At 55.8% G+C, this 23,305-nt stretch overlaps 3 protein-coding genes across 5 annotated transcripts in view; 2 read left to right on the plus strand and 1 right to left on the minus strand.

Moving 5' to 3' along the window:
- LOC128849180 (neuronal PAS domain-containing protein 4-like) overlaps nucleotides 1-5,605 on the plus strand; it is a 5,796-nt gene extending 191 nt beyond the window's left edge. The window contains exons 2-9 of one of the 2 annotated variants that reach the window (XM_054063377.1): nucleotides 1,581-1,789; nucleotides 2,336-2,502; nucleotides 2,577-2,713; nucleotides 2,862-2,967; nucleotides 3,117-3,363; nucleotides 3,609-3,718; nucleotides 4,577-4,703; nucleotides 4,789-5,605. In XM_054063377.1, coding sequence (XP_053919352.1) covers nucleotides 1,689-1,789; nucleotides 2,336-2,502; nucleotides 2,577-2,713; nucleotides 2,862-2,967; nucleotides 3,117-3,363; nucleotides 3,609-3,718; nucleotides 4,577-4,703; nucleotides 4,789-4,972 — 1,179 coding nt within the window. In that variant the 5' untranslated portion in view covers nucleotides 1,581-1,688 and the 3' untranslated portion in view covers nucleotides 4,973-5,605. Of the gene's footprint in view, nucleotides 1-382; nucleotides 2,714-2,861; nucleotides 2,968-3,116; nucleotides 3,364-3,608; nucleotides 3,719-4,576; nucleotides 4,704-4,788 lie in introns of those variants that run through there. The other variant, XM_054063376.1, reaches the window with a different exon arrangement.
- Nucleotides 5,606-5,733: 128 nt separating this feature from the next.
- Nucleotides 5,734-15,883, plus strand: RRP36 (ribosomal RNA processing 36). Of its 2 annotated transcripts, none has more exons than XM_054063382.1 (7): nucleotides 5,734-5,975; nucleotides 10,871-11,009; nucleotides 13,109-13,175; nucleotides 14,019-14,123; nucleotides 14,246-14,320; nucleotides 14,418-14,535; nucleotides 14,765-15,883. In XM_054063382.1, the coding sequence occupies exons 1-7, from the start codon at nucleotides 5,804-5,806 to the stop codon at nucleotides 14,902-14,904; spliced, it is 816 nt and encodes a 271-aa protein (XP_053919357.1). In that variant the 5' UTR covers nucleotides 5,734-5,803; the 3' UTR covers nucleotides 14,905-15,883. The 2 variants fall into 2 exon arrangements, with proteins under 2 accessions (XP_053919357.1, XP_053919358.1); XM_054063383.1 differs by having other exon boundaries at nucleotides 5,736-5,957; nucleotides 14,765-15,882.
- Nucleotides 15,884-17,284: 1,401 nt separating this feature from the next.
- LOC104060692 (transmembrane protein 121) lies at nucleotides 17,285-20,195 on the minus strand. The gene is made up of 2 exons (XM_054062916.1): nucleotides 20,116-20,195; nucleotides 17,285-18,662 (listed from the first exon to the last, which is right to left on the minus strand). The coding sequence occupies exon 2, from the start codon at nucleotides 18,659-18,661 to the stop codon at nucleotides 17,723-17,725; it is 939 nt and encodes a 312-aa protein (XP_053918891.1). The 5' UTR covers nucleotide 18,662; nucleotides 20,116-20,195; the 3' UTR covers nucleotides 17,285-17,722.
- Between the last annotated feature and the right edge of the window lie 3,110 nt (nucleotides 20,196-23,305).

Below are 23,305 nucleotides of genomic sequence, written 5' to 3' on the forward strand. Positions count from 1 at the left end.
GCTTGGGGTGGGGAAAGGGGAGCCGGGCTCCCTGCAGCAGAACTGCCCTGGCATGCTGGTCTCCTGCCTGGAGCTGTGCTGGTCTACAGGAGGGCAGGGAGGAGGATGGGTGCATGGATCCTGGGCTGTGCTACCTCAGGAAGATAGGCGCGGGGGCAGGACTGTGGTGCAGGTGCCCTGCAGCTCCCTGCCCTGGGTGGGGAAGCAGAGGGAGGGCTGGGGGCAGCATTCCTGGGAGGCACAGAGGACTGTGTCTGAGCCCCTTCCTGTGAAGGTGAGGTGTCTGATGTGAAGAGGAGCTCAAGTGACAACTTGGCTAATGCAGGGAAAGCTAGGGAAGTGCTCAGGGTGCTCCCATCCCAGGGAGCATGCTGGAGTCACAGAAGCCAAGAGATGGTGGCACCTGCGTGCTGGCAACCGGTGGCAGAGGTCCCAGGCCATCTCCCCTGCCCTGAGGGCAGGCATGTAGCCAGGGTCAAGCGCTGTTCATCCAGCATCATGGGGCTGTGGAGGTGCCTCAGCCCCTGTGAGAGGTGGCCAGTGTGGGTGTCATGGAGCAGCCTAGAGTGGCATGAGAGCAGAAGGCACCACAGCTGTGACAAGAGCTTGTTCTTCTTGTCCTGGCAGCTCCAGGCTGCAGTGGGCGATGAGCACCAGCAGCCAGGCTGGGGCCTGCAGGAAGCCTGACCTTGCTTACAGTGGCCCCCAGCTCACTGTGAGGGTTGGGTGGGCATCTCCCAGCAGCTCCAGGTCCCTGGCTCAGCTAACTGCCTCATCCACAGGCTCGCTCTCAAGCCATGCCATGAAATGGACTGTTTCACTGCAGCATCCCATTTCCCAGCACTGACACACCAAGCTTACTGTCCTGGTAGGGGGGGCCAAGCACCAGGAAACACCCTGGCTCACTGCAGTGGGCAGCGTGGTGCTGAGCACAGAGGCTCCACAAGGTGCTCCTGGCTCTCTCAATTTCTCCCTCTCTGGGGAGAATCACAAGCTCCAGGATGCTGTGTGGAGAGAGGCTCAGCATCCCACACCGACTGCCTCTAGCAAACCTGTGGTGGGGGAGAAGCTTCTCCGGGAAGAAAAGGGGCTCACTGGGGAGAGGCTTATGGGCACTCCATTCCCTATCAGGGGTTCATGGCTGCTGGGTCCTGATCTCCCCTGGCCAGGACCCTGCTGCAGTCCCACGGACCGGACACCACTCACCACCCTGCTCTGAGCACCTCCAGTGCATTCTATTGACATACCAGCTCCCTCTCCCAGTACCCAGCTCACTCACTGGTGACACTGGGGAGCAGAGGCTGGGCAGGTGACTGGCCACAGGCCTTCAGCCCACAACAGATGTGGGCTGGCAACAACCAAGGGCCAGGAGCTGGGCGGATGTGTCTCCCACAGGGACATCATCACCCCCTCCTGAGCAGCCAAGTTTGCTTTAAAGACCCTGGCTTCCTTTTATTGCTTCCCCTCTCAGATTGCAGTGGCTGCAAGGGTTATTTTTAGAAGGTGGGCTGCTAAAAATAGCCCCGAGCTGTTTGGAGTTGCGTCACAGAGGTAACTCTCTCCATGCCCCTGCACCCCAGGAGGGTACAAAAGGAGGCCGGGAGCAGCGGGGTCAGCAGGTTCAGACGCAGCCAGAGGCGACGGAGGCAGTGGATACGCTCCCAGCTTCAGGCATCCCCACCAGCACCATGACCATCTTCTGCAGCCACTGCCACAGGCCGCTGCAGGCAGAGACCGGCTGCCTGCCCAGGGTGGAAAAGCAGGTGCCCAGTGCATCGAAGCCATTCCGGTGAGCTCCTGATGTCCCTGGTCTATGCGGCTGTGATGACTGGAGAGCCCTGGGCCAACTCGTTTGATGCCCAATGGCCCTTGCAAGGGGCTGGAGCATGGGGACCAGGGGCGGGATCTTGGAGGGGCAGGGAGATCTAAGGGGGTTGTATTAAGGCAGATGTGATGGTCTGGGGCTCACGTTCTGGCACTGGATGTAGTTTTGGTCCTTGTGGGATTCAATTGGGGTGTCCTGTCACTCAGGCTCCCCCCTCAAAGCATAGATCATTGTCCTACCTGGCCCCAGTGAGAGGGACACTGGCCACACCAGCAGCGTGTACCCCAGAGCCGTGAGCACCTCCGCCTGTGTCCACAGTGCTGAACCGCCACAGAGGGGTCACTCCCACAGAGGCAGCTGGCATGGGCACTGAGCTTCTCTAGGAGAGCATCTCCACTCCGTGTCCCCAAGCATGCAGCTCTCCCCACAACAGTGGGCAGGGAATGCTGTTCCTCTCCCTCTCTGGACGTGTCTCTCCAGATGGAGAGGTCAACCAAGAGTGCTTTGCAGGTCAACCAAAGGTGCCTCCAAGGCTCGCCGGGACCAGATCAATGTGGAGCTGCAGGCGCTGCGCTCCCTGCTGCCCATCTCCGTGCGGGAGAAGGAGCGGCTGTCCTACCTCCACACCATGGCCCTGGTGTGCCTCCGGCTGCGGGGAGCTCAGCTATTCCCTCCAGGTACGGTGACACGGCTCTGCACGGGTCACTGCTCCTGTCACAGGACAGCACTTCACCCCACGCTCCTCTTGCAGACTCGACTCCTTGTACTGCACCAGTCCTTAGCACGGAGCTGCTCTCCCTGCTGCCGGGGTTTCTGCTTGTGCTCTTGGCTGATGGCAAGCTGGTCTATATCTCGGAGAATGTGGCTCAGGTCTTGGGCCTCTCCATGGTAAGGCATTTGCAGTCACTCTCTCTGCACTTGTCCCAGTGTCCTTATTTCCGGCACACCTCGCTGCCCCGGCCGACACCAGCCTGCAGCACCAGGGGCACGGCTCACTGGGGCAGGCAGTCTGCAACAGCAGCTCCCTCTTCCTCAGGTGGAGCTTCTTGCCCATGGGGACACAGTCTTTGACATCCTGGATGGGCAAGCGTGTGAGGAGGCTCGCAAGAAGCTCCTGCTCGCCTGGGAGGAGCCCGGCAGGGGTAAGGGAGGCCCTGGCTGGCATCACACAGGTGCTGCCACCCTGCTCTGGCCCTTCGTGGCTGCAGTCTGAGCAGCAGGGCCAGCCAGCCCAGCTGGGAGCAGAGCCAGGGAGCCCCTAACCTGATCTGCCCATTTCATTTCCCTCCAGAAGTCACCTTTGTCAGCGAGATGCGCACTTCCAAGGCTTTCCGGATGCAGCACGGGGGGAACCGGGCTGTGGCAGTGTGTGGGCGCTTCATGGCCCCACGCTGGCCACCTTCCCCCTCCAGCATGGCCTTCCTAGCCCTCTGCACACCGGTTGCACAGTTCCCTGCAGACAGCAGTGCTGGTTCCCAGGATGACCTATTCCAGAGCACACACTTCCTAGACATGACATTTGCCGATGTCACGGAGAGGTGAGAGGTGTTTGCTAGCTGTACCTCTCAGACAACAAGGATCATTTCCCTTCGCTAAGCCTGGACAGGCTGGACCCTGTGTGAGCAGAGAGACTCTCCCAGACACTTCCCAAGCTTTTTCCCTTCCTCCTTTACAACCCATTTCCATCCCCTGTGTTGGTTTGTTCCTCCACTACACAACCTACTCCTCGGTGACACGGCGCAGACCCTGCAAAGCACTCAGTCCCTGCTCTCCTTGTCCCCAGTGTCACCTACCACCTTGGCTACTGCAGGGAGGAACTGATTGGTCAGTCCTGGTACAGCCTCCTGCATCCTGAGGACACGGACCGAGCGGCTGCCCAGCACAGGGCTGTAGGTGAGTGCCAGCTCTGGGAACGTGTGTGGCTGGCTGTGCCCCAAATCTGCTATCCAGGGCAACAAAGTGGATTTAGTCCCACTGAAGGGGAGGAAAGAACAAAGCAGAGAATTGTTTACATGCCCCATACACTGTCTATAAGGTCACAAGCAGCTTCCAAGCTGTGAACACTGGTACCCTGCTTTGCCACAGCACAGAAGGGAGGGATGAACCCATTTCACCCCAGCTTTTTGAGGGAGGGCGGGCTATTATGGTCTTGACTCTGCAGTCACAGGCTGATTGCAGCCCCCACTGGGGCAACCAGCCCCTCTGCCCTGGCCACCAGGGAGGCCGTACCCTCCGCACCCTGACCACTGGGGCCACCGTTCTCTCCTCTGCCCTGAGACTGGGGCTGCTGTGCCCCTCTGCATCCTGGCCACCAGCCCCCCTTCTGCCCTGGCAACCGAGGCTGCCGTGTCCCCTTCTGCCCTGGCCACCAGGAAGGTTGTGCCCCTCTTGACCCTGACTACAAGGGCCACCATTCCCCCCTCTGCCCTGAGACCTGGGCTGCCGTGCCCCTGGCCACCAGGGATGTCATGACCCTCTGTACTCTGGCCACCATGCTCCCCCCTACCCTGGCCACTAGGGATATTTGTACCCCTCTGCATCCTGGCCTCCACAACCCCCTCTGCCCTGGCCACCAGGACTGCAATGTCCCTCTCTTCCCCCTCACCACAACGACCACCATTCCCCCTTCTGCCCTGGAGCTGCTGTGCCCCGGCCCCAGGGACGCGGCCCCCTTTCACCTCGCTCCCCTCTCTGCCCCGTGCTGCCGCGCCCCCCGTGCTCCGGTGCCTGACGCCTGATTCCTCCCCGCAGCTCCGGGCGGCGGCGGGTGTGCCCCGGCCGTGCTGCGGGTGCTGCGCAGAGACGGGCGCTGGGCCTGGCTGCGGGTGTGCGCGCGGCGGGACGGCGGCGCCATCGTCTGCAGCAGCCGCTGCCTCAGGTGAGCGCGAGGTCGGGCGGGCGGCGGGGCGGCCGGTGTCCCCCCCTCTTCTCTCCGCTCCGCTCTCACCCCGTGCGCCCCGCAGGGACGAGGAGGCGGCGTTCCTGCTCGCTCGGCAGCGCCGCCCCGCGCCGCCCGCCGCCCCGGAGCTGAGCCTGCTGGCCGCGCAGCTTCGTGCGCTGGCGGACAGCCTCGCACCGCCGCCCGCCGCCCCTGGGACCAGGACCTTCCCGCACCACGGCGACATCTCCGCCCTCACCAGCCAATAAACGACCCTCCACCTCCTCCCACCTGTCGGTCACTGCCGCACCGGACAATAAGGGCTTTATCCCGCCCCCCTGCACGCACCAGCCAATAAGCGCCCTGTCCACCTCCCTCATTGCGCTCGTCGGCCAATAAGCGCTTTTCCCCGCCTTCCTGCCGCGTCAGCCAATAAGCGCCCTGTCCGCCTGTCTCCTTGAGCGTGTCGACCAATAAGCGCTTTTCCCCGCCCTCTGCATTCACCAGCCCATAAGCGCTTTGCCCCGCCTGTCAGTCGCTGCCGGCGCCAGCCAATAAGCGCCCTGCCCCGCCCCCTGTGCGCGAGAGTCCGCCAATAAGCGCCTTGTCCGACCTGTCAGTGAAGGCGCGTGCAGGCCAATAAGCGCTTTGCCCCCCCCCCGTGTGCATCAGGCCAATAAGAGCCTTGCCCCGCCCCTCTGCCCGCCCAAGCCAATAATCACCCTGCTCTGTCCGTCAGTCATTGCCCTCGCCAGCCAGTAAGCGCTTTGCCCCGCACCCTGTGCGCGAATGTCAGCCAATAAGCGGCCTGTCCGCCTGCCTCATTGCGCTCGTCGGGCAAGAGGCGCTTTGCCCCGCCCCCTGCGCGTCAGCCAATAAGCACCCTGCTGTGTCCGTCAGTCACTGCCCGCGCCAGCCAATAAGTGGTTTGCCCCGCCCCTTTGACCCCCTTAGCCAATAAGCGCTTTGCCCCGTCTGTCAGTCACCGTCCGCGCCAGCCAATAAGCGCCCTGTCCTGCCTGTCCCGCCCTCTCGTTAGCCCCGCCCCTTCCGGTGCCCCTGAGGGAGCGGGGCGGGAAGGACCTCGGCCGTTCGCGGTGATGCGGGAGCGTCAGCGGAGCCGGGTCCGGGCGGCAGGGAGGAGCGGAGCCCCCGCCCGGCGGCAACAGCAGCCCCTGGAGCCGGCGGAGAGCGACAGTGGCGATAGCGACGACAGCGGGAGCACCCCGCCCGCCGAGGGGGTGGAGGCCGGCGGTGAGGCTGCGGGAGCCTGTGAGGGGGGAGAGGGGGACAGAGAGGAGAGGGGGCTCCGGGCCCGGGGAGAGGAGGAGGGAATCGGCGGGGCCGGGAAAAGGGAGGGGGAATCGGGGTCTGGAGTCTCTGGGCCCGGGGAAAGGACTTGGCGGGGGGGAGATCAGGGTCTCGGGGCCCAAGGAAAACACGGGATGTCGCAACTCTGGACCCAAGAAAAGGGAGATGAGGGTTCGGGGCTCGGGAAAAGACCAAGGGGAATTGAGGTCAGGAGTCTCCGGGCCCGGGGAAAGGAGGGGGAATCGGGGTCTCTGGGCCTCGGGAAAGGAAGGACGGAGTGTCGAGGTTTCTGGGCCCAGGGAAAGGGATGTGAGGAGTCGGAGCCTGGAGAAACGGGTAGGGGAGGGATTGGGTTCTCTGGGCCCTGGGAAGGAAGGGGGACCTGTCGAGATTTCTAGGCCTGGGGAAAGGGTGGTGAGGGATTGGGCCCAGAGAAAGGGGGCAGGGGGAGGGATCGGAGTCTCGAGACCCAGGGAAGGAAGAGTTGGGGGGAGGAAAAGGGAGAGAGGAGAAGGGGTCTCTGAGCTTGAGGAAAGGCAGGGGGAATTGGGGTCCAGAGTCTCTGTCCTGGCTCACTGTCATCCTGGCAATGCATCCTCCAGTGGGACTGAGTGTCACCACTGCTCCTGTGCTGGGAAGCAAACCAGCAAACAGCTTGGTCCCTTGCTGTGGTCCAGCTCCTTTGTTCTCCTGCTGTTCTCCCGCTGCTTGAGATGAGCTTGGGGTCAATGACAGAGTTTCAGTTTGAGCTGTCTGGGAGATCTCGAACAGAAACTTACAGGGGCCCCTTTTGCATTTCCTTAGTCACCTTCCCTGTGTGTGGATCTTATACGTCTCCTCAAGGACAAATGCAGACAGACAGTAGCTTGGGAGGCCCTTGATGGGGCACAGACAAATGAAGGACCAGTTTGTGCACGGCTAGGGCAGTAGTGGTGCCGCTTGGATCAGCGTGTCCAGGCAGGGATTCTCATCTGCAACAGCATCTCTTCCTCATCTTAAAGCAGTCAAGATGAGAATGAAAACCTTATGACAAATGTGTCAAAGGCCCTTGAAGGGAATTTCACATCAGTGTTTGATAAGCAGTGTCTCCAAGTTCTGGAATTTATTGATTTTCTGAAGACCCTTTGAACCCCAATATCGCAATTACTTTAAAATGTTGAGCTGCTTGGCGCTTGGCTCCTGCCTGAACACAGGCACAGTTCTGGTTTGATTCCATGTTCTGGGCAGGCAGATAATAAATGATTGTACGGGAGTGACACTGGGAAAGAGGGAGAACCTCTGGGAGATCAGAAAGGGCAACAGGTCTATCGTCCCTAAGAAGACAGGGAGCAAGAGGATTTGCAAGAGCCCAGGCAAAAAAGGAAGTCAAACTGCAGTGGGTTAAGCGGTAAGGGTGCTTTGGGGATGCAGTGCGAAGAAATAGTGCTGTGTGCACTTTTCCTGACCCTTGTGTGGTGAGATGGATATACAATGTTACCTTAACTCTCCTCAGAGGACCAGCACGTGTGGGCACAGCAGAGTTCTTGCATGTTCAGAAGAGGCAATGGGAGAACTGAGGCAGTGCTTGGGTGCGCTCATTGTTTTCTGGATGATGTGAGAGAGAAGGAGAAAGTCTAGGTTATTGTCAAGAGGAAGTGACTGAGATGACAAGTTCGTGCTCAGAGCCGTTGTGACTGACCTCATCTTGCTTCCTAAAATTGGAGGCAGGTTAGGGCAAAGCATGCAGATACCTTGGAAAGCCTGTGCTGGAACATGCTTCTGGCAGGACCTGTGACCCATGGAGAGGGGAGCCCAAGCTGGAGCAGGTTTGCTTGCAGGACCAGAGAAAAGCCAGTGTCAACCCAATCTTCAAAAAGGGTGAGGAGAACCCAGGAAACTGCAGGCCAGTCAGCCTCACCTCTGTCCCTGGAAAGGTGATGGAACAGCTCATTCTGGATGTCATCTCCAAGCATCTGGAGGAAAAGATGGTTATCAGGAGTGGTCAGCATGGATTCACCAAGGGGAAATCATGCTTGATAGCTCTCCATGATGCCATAACTAGCTGGGTAGCTGAGAGGAGTGTGGCGGATGTTGTCTACCTCAGACTCAGCAAGGCTTTTGACACTGTCTCCCACAACATCCTCATGGGTAAGCTTAGAAAGCATGGATTGGATGAGTAGGCAGTGGAGTGGATTGAGAACTGGCAGGATGATGGAGCCCAGAGGGCTGGGATTGGCGGCATGGGGTCCAGTTAGAAGCCTGTGGATAGCAGCATTCCACGGGGTCAGTTCTGGGCCAAGTCTTGTTCATCTTTATCAGTGACCTGGATGAGGGAACAGAGTGCACTCTCAGTGAGTTTGGTGTTGACACAGAACTGAGAGTAGCGGCTGATACCCTGAAAGGCTGTCCTGCCATTCAGTGAGACCTGGACAGGCTGGAGAGTTGGGCAGAGAGGAACTTATCTTAAGTTCAACAAAGGCAAGTGCAGAGTCCTGCATTTCAGGAGAAACATCCCCCTGTACCAGGACAGGTGAGGGGCTGACCCGCTGGAAATCAATGCTGATCAACATCTAAAGAGCAGGTGTCAAGAGGATGGGGCCAGACTCTTCCCAGTGGCGCCCAGCGACAGGATAGGGGACAATGGGCACAGACTGGAGCATGGGAACTTCCACCTGAACATGAAGAAAATCTGAGTGTGAACATGAGGAGTGTGAACATGAGGAGTGTGATGGAGCCCTGATGCAGGCTGCCCAGGGAGTGTGTAGAGTCTCTGGAGACATTCAAACCTGCCTAGACACGTTCCTGTGCAACCTGCTCGAGGTGACCCCACTTTAGCAGGCTGTTGGACTGGATGAGCTCCAGAGGGCCCTTCCAACACCCATCGTGCTGGGATTCCATGACTTGTGACCCCACGGTGGACCCGTGCTGGAGCAGTCTGTTCCTGAAGGACTGCAGCGCATGGAAAGGGCTCATGTTGAGAAGTGTGGGAAGGACTGTCTCCCGTGGGAGGGATCCCAACCAGTGAGGTTGAGGTCAGTTCACATGGTGTCTCTGCCACTCACTCTTTCCCCTGCTCCCCTGTGTTACTTCTCTAGGAGTAAAGTTGAGCCTGGGAAGAAGGGAGGGGTGGCAGAAGGCAGTTTAAGATTTGGTTTTTATTTCTTATTGCTCTACTCTGATTTAACTGGTAACAGATTAAATTAACTTGCCTCAGATGGAGTCTGGTTTAACCATGTTGATAACTGGTGAGTGGTCTCTCCCTGTCCTTATCCCAGGTCATGAGCCCTTCATTATACTTTCTCCCCCCTGCCCAGCTGAAGAGGGCAGTGACCGAGCAGCTTTGGTGGGCACCTGGGATCCAGCCAGCATCAGCCACCACGGACTGCATGGGATTTGCTTTTGCTAGGCCACAGCTGGGGAGTTTAGTGCCAAAGACAGAGAACTGCAACGGCTTGAGGTGTCGAGCAGGCAAACGCCACCCAGGAAGTGTTTCCCAAGACTTCCCCCTTCAGAAGGGAGCCAACACAACCCCTCCTGTTCCTTCCTGTCCCTACTATCATCCAATGAACGGAATGAGCACATCCAAGTACTTCATTAAGGAATGTTTTCTGATTGCTGTCCCTGAATGCCCAGAGGTGTAAATACAGAAAGAGTTGTTGGTAATATTTTTACACTGTAGTTATAAGAAGCATTAAAGATCACTGTCAGTGATGGATATTTAAACATAGAATTCCAACAGAATATCTTGTGCGTTCCTCAGCACTTTGAGTGGAACTGGTTTTGCTGTTTTGGGGATTGTTTTGTTGGCCTTCTGGTCAGCAGTCAGAGGAGAGAGGGAATATTTTATGAGATACAAGGTGTGAATAACACTGCGGGGAGCTCCTTGCAGGGCTCGAATATGAAACTGCTTTTTGGTGTTGGGGTTTGATCATTCCCCCAGTAAATCGGGCCAGGAGCTGTTCCTGTTGCCAGTGAGGTGGTGAAGGTTAGATGGCTGGATTTCAATAGTTCATAGGCCTTTGGTGTGTGGAAGAGGCACTGTCATAGGAATTACTTCATTGCAGAATGAATCATAGAATGGTTTGGGCTGGAAGGGACCTTAAAGCTCATCCAGTTCTAACCCCCCCTTCATGGGCAGGGACACCTTCCACTACATCAGGTTGCTCAAAGCCTCATCCAACACCTCCAGGGATGGCGCATCCACGACCTCCCTGAGCAACCTGTGCCAGTGCCTCACCACCCTCACCATGAAGAATGTCTTCCTAATGTCTAATGTAAATCTTCACCCTTGCAATTTAAAGCCACCCTCCCTCGTCCTATCACTACATGCCCTCATAAAAAGTCCCTCCCCAGCTTTCTTGTAGGCCTCAGCTGAATGGAGCTGTGGTGGATCTGCAGTGAGGAGACACTTAACACACTGAACAGGTCACACAATTTTCCTGGCTGGTCTCATGGTGTGGGATATGGAGTGATGCCTCTTTGAAGGTGGTGGGACAAGAACAGTCGAAGAGAGAGACAGGACTGAGAGCTGACCCCTCACAATTTGCAGTGCAGCCAAAATACAGGCTAGTGCAGAGCTCCTACTGCTCTGTGTACGAATTAAAACTTTGAACTGGTCTTGTGTGGTGCTGAGTGGAAAGAGAAGCAAAGACACTTTGGAGAGAGTATTCTGGTGCTAGAGACTGCAGTGATTAATGAGAGAAAAGTCCAAGGCTGAGAGACGCAGTGGCTTCCCTCTGCTATGCAGCTGTATAGGGATGGCACACAGTGCTCATGTTGCTGTCTTGATCTCTGAGACATCCCTCCTAGTGGAATTCAGGGGTGGGAAGTGCCTTGAGAAGCTGCTGGGTACAGGTGTGTCCTGTGCTGTCTTGCAGACCAATCTCACCTGTCTTTTGAGGAACTGCTGCGGGCACAGAGCGATCCAAGAACAAGAGCTTCCAAACAAGTGACTGCTGGGAAGAAGCCTGCAAGACCTCCCAAAGCGACTGTGAAGCAGCCACAAAGCAAAAATGGGTAAAGGGATTCTTTTGTGATCAGAAAAATGTGCATGTGTGCTCTCTGTACTCCAGAAGTTATGCCAGGAGCTTCTCAAAGTGTTGCCATTGCCTTGGAGCTAGTGTCGATCTCTTTTGATTTGCTACACAATGATGCTGCTCACTGCACTGTAGCATTTCATTTGAGAATGGTCTGTTGTTGTTTCAGAGTTCTTCATGTCCTGTCCTATCCAAATCTCCAGCAGCCACCTATTATTTGATAGTTAAATAGGCACTCAATTCATAGAATAGTTTGGGTTGAAAGGGACCTAAAGCCCATCCATTTCCAGCCTCCCTGCGATGGGCAGGGACACCTGCCACTGCATTGGGTTACTCAAATCCCTTTACACCCTTGCTATTAAGGCAATTTTAACCAACGGTATGGCATGTTTCTCTTTTAAACTGTCTGGTAGTGCTTTCCTTGTGTCCTCTGGACCCTGAAATAGATACCTTTTCTAAACCCCTTCCAGCTTGTTGGCATCTTCTGTCTGGCTCCCACTGGCTGGAGTTGCAGCAACAGCCAGTTGTTCTAGAGTTTCATTCATCCTTTTGCTGTTGTCTCACCTGTGGTGATTTGCCTTTTTCCTCCTCTACAGTACTTATTGTCACAGGCTTTTCTTCCTGTCCTCAGTGGTCTTTACATCTCTCACTTGTGTACTCTGGGTGATGGTGATGTGGTGACCATGAAACATATTTAACAAAACAAAACCTATCAGTTTTCAGTCCTCCAAGGCCCTGCTGGTAAAAACTGTTACACCATTGCCCTCTATTTGCAGCACTTAGCGGGTTTTTGGTCCTCAGAGTCATAGCTAAGTGATTTGAACAGATTTTCTCTGTTACACTGGCATTCCCTAATCTGTTTCCGAGTCTCTGTTGAATATGTCTCTTCTGCCATAAACTCTCAATTATTCTAATGTTTCTGCTATACCTTCTACGCAAGAGTCTGGGGGGCTTGTGCAGCACAACATCTCAGGCAGTGGCTGTATTTCTGCCCCACAGTTTGCATAATTCTGTTTTTATTTAATCTGCATATGCTTTAAGTGATACATTGCTGTAAATCCCATGTGCCAGTTCTCTCATGTTTTTGTTATGGAAGTGAGCTTCTTAAAAAAAAAAAAAAGGGACTTTAGGGAAATCCCCTGGAATTGCGTTGGCTTCAGCAATGCCGTATAGCATCATACAGGGATGTAGCCACACCAGCCGACGTGAAAATACTCTGAATGCTGCGCTGAGTGGGATTTGGAAAACTCGCTTCTGCCTGTGGGGTGGTTGTGTTGCTGAATGTAGGTGCAATACCTGTGTTGTGGGTGCTCCCAGCAGCTGATTTACAGGGCTCTTCATGTTTCTCATAACTTACTTGCTGTTTTGACAATTGCGGGACACAGCATCCAGGTAATATGGGGACAGAAATACTCCATTCTCCCACCTTATTCTGTCCCCCTGGTACATCTCAAGGATCCAACTCAAAAGGCCTGTGTTGCAAGGAGAACTTGTTCGCTTAATTGGTTGTTACCATGATCCTGTAGTCCTGATTTGCTGTGCAGTCTCTTCTGGGATGTGTTCCATGAGCTGTATAGCCCTTATTCTGTGGGCTGACCTCTTTATTGGTGTTACAGTGTGTGTTCTCGCTAAGCCTGGCCACAGTAGAATTGGCCTTTAACTACTGGGTCAGTGCAGAAATTCCCAGCTTTGGTCTCGCCTTCCATTGTATTAGTCAAGAGCAGATGAGTTCAGGGGCCAGGAACAGAAGATACTTGTTGTGTGATGAATGAAAACATGGAAAGGGAGAGAAAAAATTGAGTACAGTGCATTTATTGATGTGGGTGGTGAGTTTTCACTTGATACAGTAGGGCTACATCGAGTTTTGTATAGGGTTGTTTTATAACCACATGCCTTTATAGACGATGTGGTTGTAGCAGCCTTGTCTGGCTCCTGACCATGTTGCCTCTTTGGTCTCTGTTGGTTTGATGGTAAGGACTGAACAAGAGAGCCTGCTTTTTCAGTGCTGACCTCCCGACACGTTAGCCTGGGCCTCAGCCTGTCCTCTGCTCCTCTTAAGCACATTCTTCTCTTTTTCAGGCCATTGGAAATGTCTGCAAAGAAGCCTGTGCCTTTTCTGCGACAAGTTGTCTCTTTTAGAAAAAAGGTGGGTGCTGCCCCTCCCCAGCTGCAGCACTACCTTCCCTTAGTGATGCCGATAGGGCACAGACCTGGTCCCTGGGCTGCCAAAGGTGACACAAGCTGTTCCTGGAGGATAGGGCTTGGACCACTGTCAGGGCACAGACCTGGTCATGGAGCAGCCGAAGGTGACATGGGCTATTCCCAGAGCAGTAGAGCTTAGAGCGCTGTCTGGGAAGTGTAGGTATTGCTGTCGTGAGAAGACCAGAGGTGGGGTGCAAGTACTAAAAACCGTGTTCCAAAGTTGAGGAGTAATTCGAGAGTTGCAAGAAGGTGGCCTGGCTGCCTCCAGTGACGACTGCACTGTGAGTCATGGTCATTGCTCGTTGCTAATCATGTTGGCAGTTTCTAACCTGAATATAACTTTGACTTATTGTTGCTGGATCATCTCAATATGTTAATTTCCTCAGTTAGAGATCTCTTTTTGTCTTTTTTTTGTATGATCCAGGTAATCTGTGAAATCTAGATAGGTTTGCATTCCCACATGACAACACACATTCAGACAGCTCTTGGTCTGGGAGTTGCAGGTGTTTGGAGGCAGCACTTGCGCTGCTGCTCCATGAATTGGCTGCTCCTGGATGCAGGCTTGCATGTGGAAACGCCTGTTGTTTGTAGACTGGATGCAGGCATGGTGACTCTGAGGGACTGACACCTTGATTTACTGGATCAGTCTTCAACAGCTGTAGATCTTTTCGGTTGGTGGGTGCATAATATCGCTAGTAAAAAGAACGGCAAGGGCCGATCCATGGGAGGAGGCTGTTAGCAGGGTAATCCTAGCCACAGCTTTTACCTTTGCCTTCCCTGCCCTCAGGTCCGCAGGGACCCTCGATTTGATGACCTGTCTGGAGAGTATAAGCCTGAAATATTTATGAAGACATACAGCTTCTTGGATGGCATCAAGCAGAAGGAGAAGGAGGTGATGTTACGTGCCTTTCCGTACGCAGAAGAACCCTGCTTGGCAGGGACAGCTTCTGCAAAGGCTTTTCCCAGTGGAGGTGGCAAGCAGGCAGTCATGCAGCTTTCTGCTTTCTTCTTCAGATGGTTCAGAAGCAGCTGAAAAAATGCCGGAATACAGAGCAGAAGGAGAAACTCCAGCAGCTCCTGAACCGCATGGTAAGTTCAGCACAGCATCTCCTCTCCTGTGAGGTGAGGATGTGTGACCGGAAGTCTGCCCAGACGCTTGCTGACACAGGCCATCGTTTCCGTACAGAAACAACAAGAGCAGGTGCAGAAAAAACAGCAGGAACTGAGGGAGAGGGAGCTCTCTTTGAAGAGACAACAGAGGGAATTGGCCAAGCAGGGAAAGAAGCCCTTCTTCCTAAAGAAATGTAAGTAGTCCGTGTTGCAGGAAGACCTAGAGGGAGTACTGCCAGCTGGGCTCCAGGCACTGGAAGTTGGTTGTCCATAATATTCCACGGAGCTGTGGAGAGATTGTTCTAGAGCTGGTACTTATGGGACAAGCCAGGCCTGGAGCCAGGCAGGGATCAGTGAGGAGGGACTGGGCTATAGAGATAATTCTGGCTTCAGTTTAAAACCTTGCTTCCCTCCTCTCCACAGCCGAGAAGCGGAAATTGGAGCTAGCCGAGAAGTATGCAGAACTGAAGAGGAGTGGAAAGCTGGAGAGCTTCCTGAGCAAGAAGAGGAAGAGGAATGCCATCAAAGACAAGCGCCGTCTGCCCTCACAGAAGAACTTGTGACCATTGGACAGATGTGCCGTTGTCTGGCACTGGTACTCACTCTGCCCTGGCCAGGCCTGGAAGATGGCCATCCCTCTTCCCAGTATCTGAATGTTGTCAGGCAGCAGAGCAGAGGCTGAACTGAAGGAAATGGTGCTTTTTGCAGCTGAAGTGTCCTCTTCGCTTGTGGTTTACACCATCCCTAGGTGGTGACAAGTCTGTCGTGCAGGTGCATGTAGTGTTGATGGCTATTTCTGTCTCTGCGCCTGCTCATCTCTTCGCCACAGCCAGAGAAGAGAGTGGGAGCATTGCTAGCTCTGCTCCAGGTCTTACTGGACACCAGCTCAGGTGGGAAAGAACCTCTGGAACAAGGCCTGTGCAGAGCCTGGGTAGTACCCATTTCGGACCAAGTTGCAGAGGGCTGCTTCAGTTGCGTCTGGGAGTGTCCAAGGACTGATGCCACCACATCTCTCGGCCTCTGCTCTGCTGCTAGATGTTCTCAAGAAGAACCTCTTTTTTACCTCTCCTCTAGGAAACCTGCCTGGTTTTAGTCCATAACCATTGTCTGGTTCTCCATGAAGTGCCTAGTTCCATTTGCTCAGCAGCTGCATCACAAGTCTGAGGGTGCTTGGAAGGGGAGCTATTAGGTGTCCTCAAAGCCTTCTCTTCCTAAGCGTAAATAATCCCTGTTTCTTCAGCCTTCCTTTGTGGTGCTTTTGCCACTGATAGCTGGAGTCGGCCCAGAGAACCAGCGCATATCGCCTGGCGGCCCAGCCTGGATGCGGTCCCGTGAGTGCAGAGGGAAGGAGAGACCATCCCACCCCTCTCTATGGGCTGCATCCTGGTGATGCAGCCCCTGGCATGGGTGACCTTCCTCACAGGCCGAGTGTCTCCAACAGGGCTGCCCCTGCTCCGCTTCTCAGGGTGGTCTCTACGAGGCTATTGGTGTTTCTAGGAAGCTGATTCCAGACACAATAAAATACCTGTTTTCCTTTATTCCCAGAGTTAATGCTGTTACAGCCGAAAGTGTTTGAACTTAGAGGAGTTAACGCCTCTCTCCAACATTATATTTGGCCACCAGCTCTCATTTCTCCTTGCTTCCGATTGCTCCCGTGGTTGTGCTGACAGGGAGGTGATGCGGATGTGCCCCATTCTGACAGGTCAGAGCGTGTGCTGGGAGAGCCTCAGCTCCGCAGGGCATGGGTGGGCAGCTGGTGTGCGGAGCTGCGGGAAAGGCCTTGCAATCAGCAGGGAGTGGGATGATGAGCAAGTCCATCATGCCCACCTGGGGCTGTTGCTGAAGCATCTGCCTCCACGGCAGTTCCTGTGGGTGACAGGTTTTAGTGTAACTGGGGAAGGGCAGCAGAACCGGGATGTGCCAGCTTGGCTTAGAGGCCACTTGGAAATCCTCAGCTACTTGCAGCCTCCATGTGGCTCATTGCTTTGCACTGTGCGTGCCTGCTTCCTAGTCTCCTTGCCTTCTGACATGGGATGCAGAGCTTGCCACATCCTTGTGCCTGCAGAGGATGGGAATGGTGTGGCAGTGCCAGACCCAAAGCCACCCCTGCCCCTCAGGGCACTGGTCTGCTGCTTTACACTCTCTGTTTTTAATCCGAAGCTGAACAATTCTCCCACTGTACGTTACAGCAGGAAGGGAAGAAGGCTGGGGCATGGACAGCCTGGAGGTGGCTCACCCATGTCACCGCTGCTGGTAGATCCTGCTTAGCCGGGAGTAAACCTCATGCACTCCCAATATGGTCCTGCTTACCTGTCCTGCCCCTCTGGAGCCAAATGGCTCCTCCCTGCTGAGGCCTGTACACCTGTCTGCAAGGACATCCTTGTGATGTCACCTGCTTCTTTTCAGCACTTCAGTGGAGGGAAGCAAGTCCCCTGACCTGCCAGTTTCCCACTTCTCCCCCAGCAAAGAGGAAGTGCTGGGGCAGGGCCCGGCTCAGCCAGTGTTTGTGGTAGCACTGGGTGTCGGGGCGGGTGGCAGCGTGGCAATACCAGCTCCTGGGTGGAGATGCTGCCAACAGCTCCAGGGAGCTTTCTACTGCCAGGGGGGCTGCTCTTCCCTGTGGCCTCCCAGGGCTGTTCATTTTCTAACACTGCCAGGACTGCTCTGGTGTCCCTTCAGGTGGAGCATCCTGCATGGCTGGCACTGGTTGACGCCTCCCCCATGGGACATCCTCAGAGCCCGCCAGGATCTGCTTCTCCCAAGTGCTGGCCAGGAGGAATGGCCTGGGATGCCTTCCCATGTCATTGGGCAGTGACTGAGCCTCTAACCCCAGCTGTGCTCTGCAGCCACAAATCCAGGCACATGAGCAACAGACACCCATGGGAGCTGGGGGGGACCAGCCTGCCAGCAGGGACACAAAAGTAGAAGGCCGTAGGGCTCAAGTCTTTTATTGCAAAGAGGGAGACACAAAAAAGGACCGTCACCCCTTGTAGTCCCTGGGGCTGGCCGAGAGGGGTGACAGGCAGGGGAGGCCCATGCTGGGTTCCCCAAGCATGGAGACCCTGGCTCAGCCAGTGAGTAGTCAGCTGCTGCCAAGGATAGTGCTGGAGCCAGAGTAACCACAGCAGCGGAGCAGGTGCCCACAGTATCCCAGTGGAGCACCCTGGCCCGAGTGAAGCACCCCTGGTGCTGAGGTCCCAAACTGCTCGCCGGCCTCACGGAGGCTGCTACCGGAGAACCCTTGCCATGCGGCCCTTGGGGACTGGAGCATCTTCGCCCAGGGAGGGAGGGAGCAGGGTCATTGCCCTCTGTCTGGGCTTGGAGTCATGTCCAGATACAACCAGGCAGGGTGGTGCCCAGGCTGTGGCTCGTGCTGGCTTGTCACGTATTGTCCTGGGCCAGCTCCTCAGGGCAGGTGGGCTGCTCGCGGGATTTGTGCAGCCCTGGAGAGGGCTGGGCTTGGGAGCTGTGCTGCAGGGGCAGGTCTGGCCCCAAGGGCCCGTGCTTCCGGTGCTGCTGGTACTGCACAAATGTACAGACCTTCAGCCCAATGGCCAGCATGTTCTTGCCCATAAAGATGCTGGAGACCCGGGCATCCCTGAAGAAGACCATGTTGCTGCCTCGGATGAAGATGGTGGTGATGTTGACAGTGAGCATGCTCAGCATGGGATACAGCATCATCCGGTGCGGCATAATGCCAATCCCTTGCATACTGATCTCACAGAGGGACACACAAGGGAGGACCAGGAGCAAGATGTAGCAGTAGAAGAACATCAGGCCCTCAGCCCAGAGTGGCAGCCCCTTCTTCTGGGGCTCCCACAGGTTGGCCTGGATGTCTAGCACGTCCAGCATGTCCACAATAACCCAGAAGAGGCGGTTGCGGAGATCTTCTTTCTTCTTGAATGTCCTAACGTACTCCATGTGCTCTGTGGCCACCAACAACACATAGAGGGCTGGGATGCAGATGGAGAGCAGTAAGGTCAGTGCTTTGCGGGCTATGAGATCCAGGCTTTTCCGGTCAGCTTTGTAGTTCTGGTACACAAAGTAGACTTTGATCTCCAGAACAAAGATGTACAGGAACCAGAGGATCATGGCATAGCCCCGCTTTGCTGTCTTTACCTCTGCCCCAACCCAGATGGCCACATAGCGGAGCACCAGTAGGAAGCACACATCGCCCACTGCCACCATCACACAGATTCCCAGTTTCCTGGAGCCCTGGCTCTGTTCCACCAGATAGACATCCATGAGGATGAGGCTGGTCATGATGAGCGCAGTGGAGAGGCACACGTGAGGCTTGCTGACGGGTGGGGGGGGAACCATCCTGCAGAGGAACAAGCAAGGCTGTCAAGGAGATGCTGTGATTCCCCGCCCCCACCCTTGGGCCCCCTTCTGCCTCCCTCACAACAGCTGTCGATGACTTTTAAAGAAGGTGAGGGGTCTCTCTTCTCCCAGTGTGCCAGGCTTGTTCCAAACCCACAGACTCCTAGCTGAAGTGCTCCTGAGGATCCTAGCCAGGTCATGCTGGTGGCACACGCCAGCTGAAATCCAGCTCCTAGGCTGTCCCAGGGATACAGTGGGGCAGGCCAGACAGCCTTTGGGCACTTGGTATGCTACTGCCTCTCCCAGTACCTCATTTGTGCTGGTTACTTCCTGCCACTGCACCTCATTTTCCATGAGATTTCCCAGCCAGCAGCACTGGTTATGTCCTGCTTCCCAAGGCACATGAGACCACATCCATGCCTTTAACCCAGGCAGGTCCTTAACCACTATGAACTAGGACGGCTTTCTTTTCAATCTCCTTTATTTTCATGCACAGCATGAGGCAGAGGATTTAGCCTGGCTGCCCTGTGGGAGGGAAGGAATCATCCCAAAATCTTCCATTTATCCAGCCTCCTGCTCCCCAAGAGCCCTGCCTACAGCTGTGTGCCTGTGCCCAACTTGCTCCAGCATGACACACGGAAAGCGAGGGAAAGTGGCACTGGGCTACAGTTCTGGGACACACAGAGCCCTGCAAGAGGCCCTCGGTTCCAACGGGATGCTCAGCTTGGCTGGAGCGGAGCAAAGCGTGGACCCCAAACGCACCCTGCCTGATTCAGGTGGCACCAGGGCTGCCAGGCTCCCTTCTCCTGTCCAAACACATCTGCGGGAGCTGCTGGCAGAGACGGAGGGAGGATGGAGCTGGGCACAGCTTGGCAGCTGCTCTGGAGACGAGCCAGTCTCCCGGCTGCCATGGAGGATGGAGCTGGCCTGCTGCCTGCACAGCGCGATGGCAGCCCACGCTACCGGGACACCATCCTGGTGTGGTGGCACCTGACCATGGAACAAGAGGTTGGGAGCAGGATGGGGGCTGCGTGGCGAACAGACACCCCTGTACAAGGATACACCGACTGCGCGGGGTGCGGGCTCCCCAAACTCCACTCTCCGACCGAGAGAGCCAGCATCCCGCGCAGCCCTGCGTCCCGGGGCCAGGAGCATCCTGGCACGGCGAGGGATGCTGCCAAGCAGGAGCCTGCTTTGGGGAATAGATGGGAGCCTGGCGGAGGGACCGGTGGATGTGGCACCGCTGGAACGGGATGCACGGCTGGAACGGGAAGCACGGCTGAGGGCTCCCCGCGTTTCCCTCTCCCATCGGCCTCGTGGAGCTTTGGAGCAGCCTGTCCCGGCCCCGGGGCACCGGACAACCCCGGCGCTGTCCGCCGCACGGTCCCCGCCCGCCCGGACCCGGCAGGACGGGGGATGAGGAGGGGATCCCGCCCCCTCCGGTCCCCGCTTACCTGGGGCGGCTCCCCGGCGGCCCCGGGCCCGGCGCGGCATCGCCCGGCAGCCCCGGCGGCGGCTCTGCGGCGGCGCTTGGCCCCTCCCGGCGGGCGGGCGGGGACTGCGGCGGCCCCCGCCCCGCCGGAGCGACCCCCCGGGCCTCCTACCGCCGACCCTGGGCCCGGGCAGTCTCCTGGTTCCATCCTGGCTCCATCAGCTCTCACCCTGTGGCAGATCCTGCATCCCTCTCTGCTTCCAGACAACCCCGCTCCCACGCTGGGGCTGATCCTGCATCCCCTTCTGCTTCCAGACAACTCCGTACCCATCAGTTCCCTCCCAGGAGATGCACCCTGCATCCCCCCCTCACCTCCACTCCCATCAACTCCCACCCTGGGGCCACATCCTGCATCCTTCCCAGCCTCCAGCCAACCCCTTGCCCCCAGCCCCCTCAGATCCAGACCCCCAAGGGCTATGGGTGCTCCCTGCTGCAGCTCAGGAAAATCTGGGAAGCTCAGGCTGGCAAGGGTCCTGCCCGCTGGCTGCCCACCAGCAGGGACAGGACCCCTCCTCCCAGGGGAACCCACGCACCTCTGCACTTCTGGCATCCCCCTCTGCTGCTCGGCGAGGTCCTAGGGAGTTCCAGTTCAGGAGGAGACTAGGAGAGCTGGGTTGGTCACAGCATGGAGAAGGAGGCATCAGAGTGGAGAAGCAAGGAATTGGGTATGCCAAGTGGGAAAAGAAAGGAATGGACATCAATCCATTTGCCAAATGGAGAGGATGGAGCAGAGCAATGGTGACAATGTCCTTTTGGGTGTGGGCTAGGCCTCTGAGAAAATGGTGTCTGCTGGAAAAGCCCTTATTTTCAAACACAGCCACATGTGGCATCACGTACCTGATGGGTCGGAGACTGGATGATGCTGCTTTTGCTGGCAGCGGCTCAGAGGAGAAATAGAAGGACCATCCTGGAGAACAGCACGATGAGAAGCACATGGTGCAAGGCTGTGGCAGCCACACATGCTGGACCACCTCAATGTATCCAGAGGGGAAGGTGGTAACTGGTAACGCATGTGGTCCTGGCAGGCCTGGATTTTGAAACTTGAGGCTTGTGGCAGTGAGTCTGGAGCACATAAATCCTGGAAGTCCTGCTGGCAGGGAGCCACCCCTGCCCTTTGCAAGCTGAGGTGCCTGAGTGGCAGAGCAGGGAGCAGCACACTCCCACTGGTGATGTGGCACTGTCCCCAGGCAGAGAAGTGCAGACCTTTGCAGTCTGCTCAGGACAAAGCCTCTCCTGGATTCTTCTGTGTGACATCCACCTGTTCCTCCCAGGCCACAGAGCCAGAGTCATGTCTGTCCATCCATTCTGTCCCCCGAACACCCCCCATGTTCTCTCCAATCCCAGTCAGAGCAACCCAGTGCCATTGGGGTGAGCTCCTCTCCACTCCGTATAGCCCAGAGCGCTGGGCCAGGCATTGAAGAACAGCATCTTCTCCCACTGCTCCAGGGACTGCTGGCAGCAGGAGCCTACAGAATGTGGTCACAAGGGAGAAAACATGGCTTTGCTCTACAAAAGGTTCTCTTATAGCTAAAAACAAGGTGGTTTGAGAGGGACAGCTGCATTGAAGAGAAATGCTCTGCTCCTGAGCGGCTGCCATGTCTGGCTGCATTGATCCTTGCCCAGGGTGCAACGGCTAAGGGGACACATGGGTTTTCCAGGAACAGCATGGTTAAGAAAAGTCAACCAGCAGGGTGTGGGAGGGGATTCCACCCCTCTACTCTGCTCTCGTGACACCTCACCTGGAGTCCTGTGTTCTGAAGTCCTCACCACAGGAAGGACATGGATCTGTTAGAGCAGGTCCAGAAGAGGCCATGAAGATGAACTGAGGGCTGGAGCACCTCCCATATGAGGACAGGCTGAGGGAGTTGGGGGTGTTCAGTCTGGAGAAGAGAAGGCTCCGGGGAGACCTTAGAGCAGCCTTCCAGTACTGAAAGTGGCTACAGGAAAGCTGGGAAGGGGCTCTTGCAGGGGTAGGACAAGGGGGAATGGTTTCAAGCTGAAAGAGGGGAGATTCAGATGAGATCTGAGGGAGAAGTGTTTTCCTGTGAGGGTGGTGAGACACTGGCACAGGTTGCCTAGAGAAGTCATGGATGCCCCATCCCTGGAAGAGTTCAAGGCCGGGTTGGATGAGGTTTTGAGCAACCTGATGCAATGGAAGATGTGTCGCCCCAGCAAGGGAGTTTGAACTGGATGGGCTTTAAGGTCCCTTCCAACCCAAACCATGCTATGATTCTATGAAATGCTGTCCCAAAGGGATCAAATGCCCTTCATGGGCACACAGGGCCACATTGTGGCACCTTGGATAAAGATGGATGCCAGATGCCATGAGGTCTTTAAACATCGTTGAGGTGCTGAGGAGAAGCTGGTGGGCAATGTCCATTTGGAGAGTAGAGACACAGGGGAAAAAAGAGGGGGGTTCTCAAGGCACATTTCAAGCTGTTTGCCTGGATGCTAAAGAGCAATGGTTCTTTGGCTGCTTCCCCTGCTATGCTTGAATGTCATATCCACCATGAAACAAATCTCAGCTGGTGCTTGGCACACAGAAAGGTCTCGGCTTAAGAGGAGATGGGGAAGCAGCTGAATGACGACTCTACCAGCCTCTGTTTAAGTTGAAAGATAAATAGGCTTTGGTACTTACAGTGGAAAACACGGGAAGATTTTTCACCCCAAGGACAGGGAAAAGTCACTCCATGAGGAAGAGCAGTTTTGGGTAGCTCGTCCTGTAGGCACCAAGTCAATAGAGCATGATGGTAGGGAGAAATGAAGAACAGGCTGTGCAGCCAAGCCTCCAGATAAAAATGGCACATTGAAACAGCCTGAGAACAAATGCATAAATTCCTCTGTAGGAAAGCCAGAAGGCCAAAACAAAAGAGATTGTGCTAAGCATAGAGGTACTCGAAGGGAACTGGCTGCAGGGAGAAAGCCAGCAAAATCCACCTCCATCTCACTGAACATCCTTCCAGGGGAAATCACAGAATCACAAAATGGTTTGGGTTGGAAGGGACCTTAAAGCCCATTCAGTTCCAACAACTGCCATGGGCAGGGACACCTCTCACTGCGTGATGTTGCCTCCTTCCAGCGATGGGGCAGCCATGACTTCTCTGAGCAACCTGTTCCAATGCCTTTCCACACTCATTGTGAAGAATTTCTTC

The sequence above is a fragment of the Cuculus canorus genome, chromosome 3 (assembly GCF_017976375.1).
Source record: "Cuculus canorus isolate bCucCan1 chromosome 3, bCucCan1.pri, whole genome shotgun sequence".
Taxonomy (NCBI): Eukaryota; Metazoa; Chordata; class Aves; order Cuculiformes; family Cuculidae; genus Cuculus; species Cuculus canorus.

Excerpts from the sequence above, each read along its gene's own strand:
- LOC104060692 (XM_054062916.1), bottom strand. The coding sequence starts at position 18,661 with ATGGTTCCCCCCCCACCCGTCAGCAAGCCTCACGTGTGCCTCTCCACT.
- RRP36 (XM_054063382.1), top strand. The coding sequence starts at position 5,804 with ATGCGGGAGCGTCAGCGGAGCCGGGTCCGGGCGGCAGGGAGGAGCGGA. Across the intron at positions 11,010-13,108 it reads CAGCCACAAAGCAAAAATGG|GCCATTGGAAATGTCTGCAA; the intron begins GTAAAGGGATTC and ends TCTCTTTTTCAG. Across the intron at positions 14,124-14,245 it reads TCAAGCAGAAGGAGAAGGAG|ATGGTTCAGAAGCAGCTGAA; the intron begins GTGATGTTACGT and ends TTTCTTCTTCAG.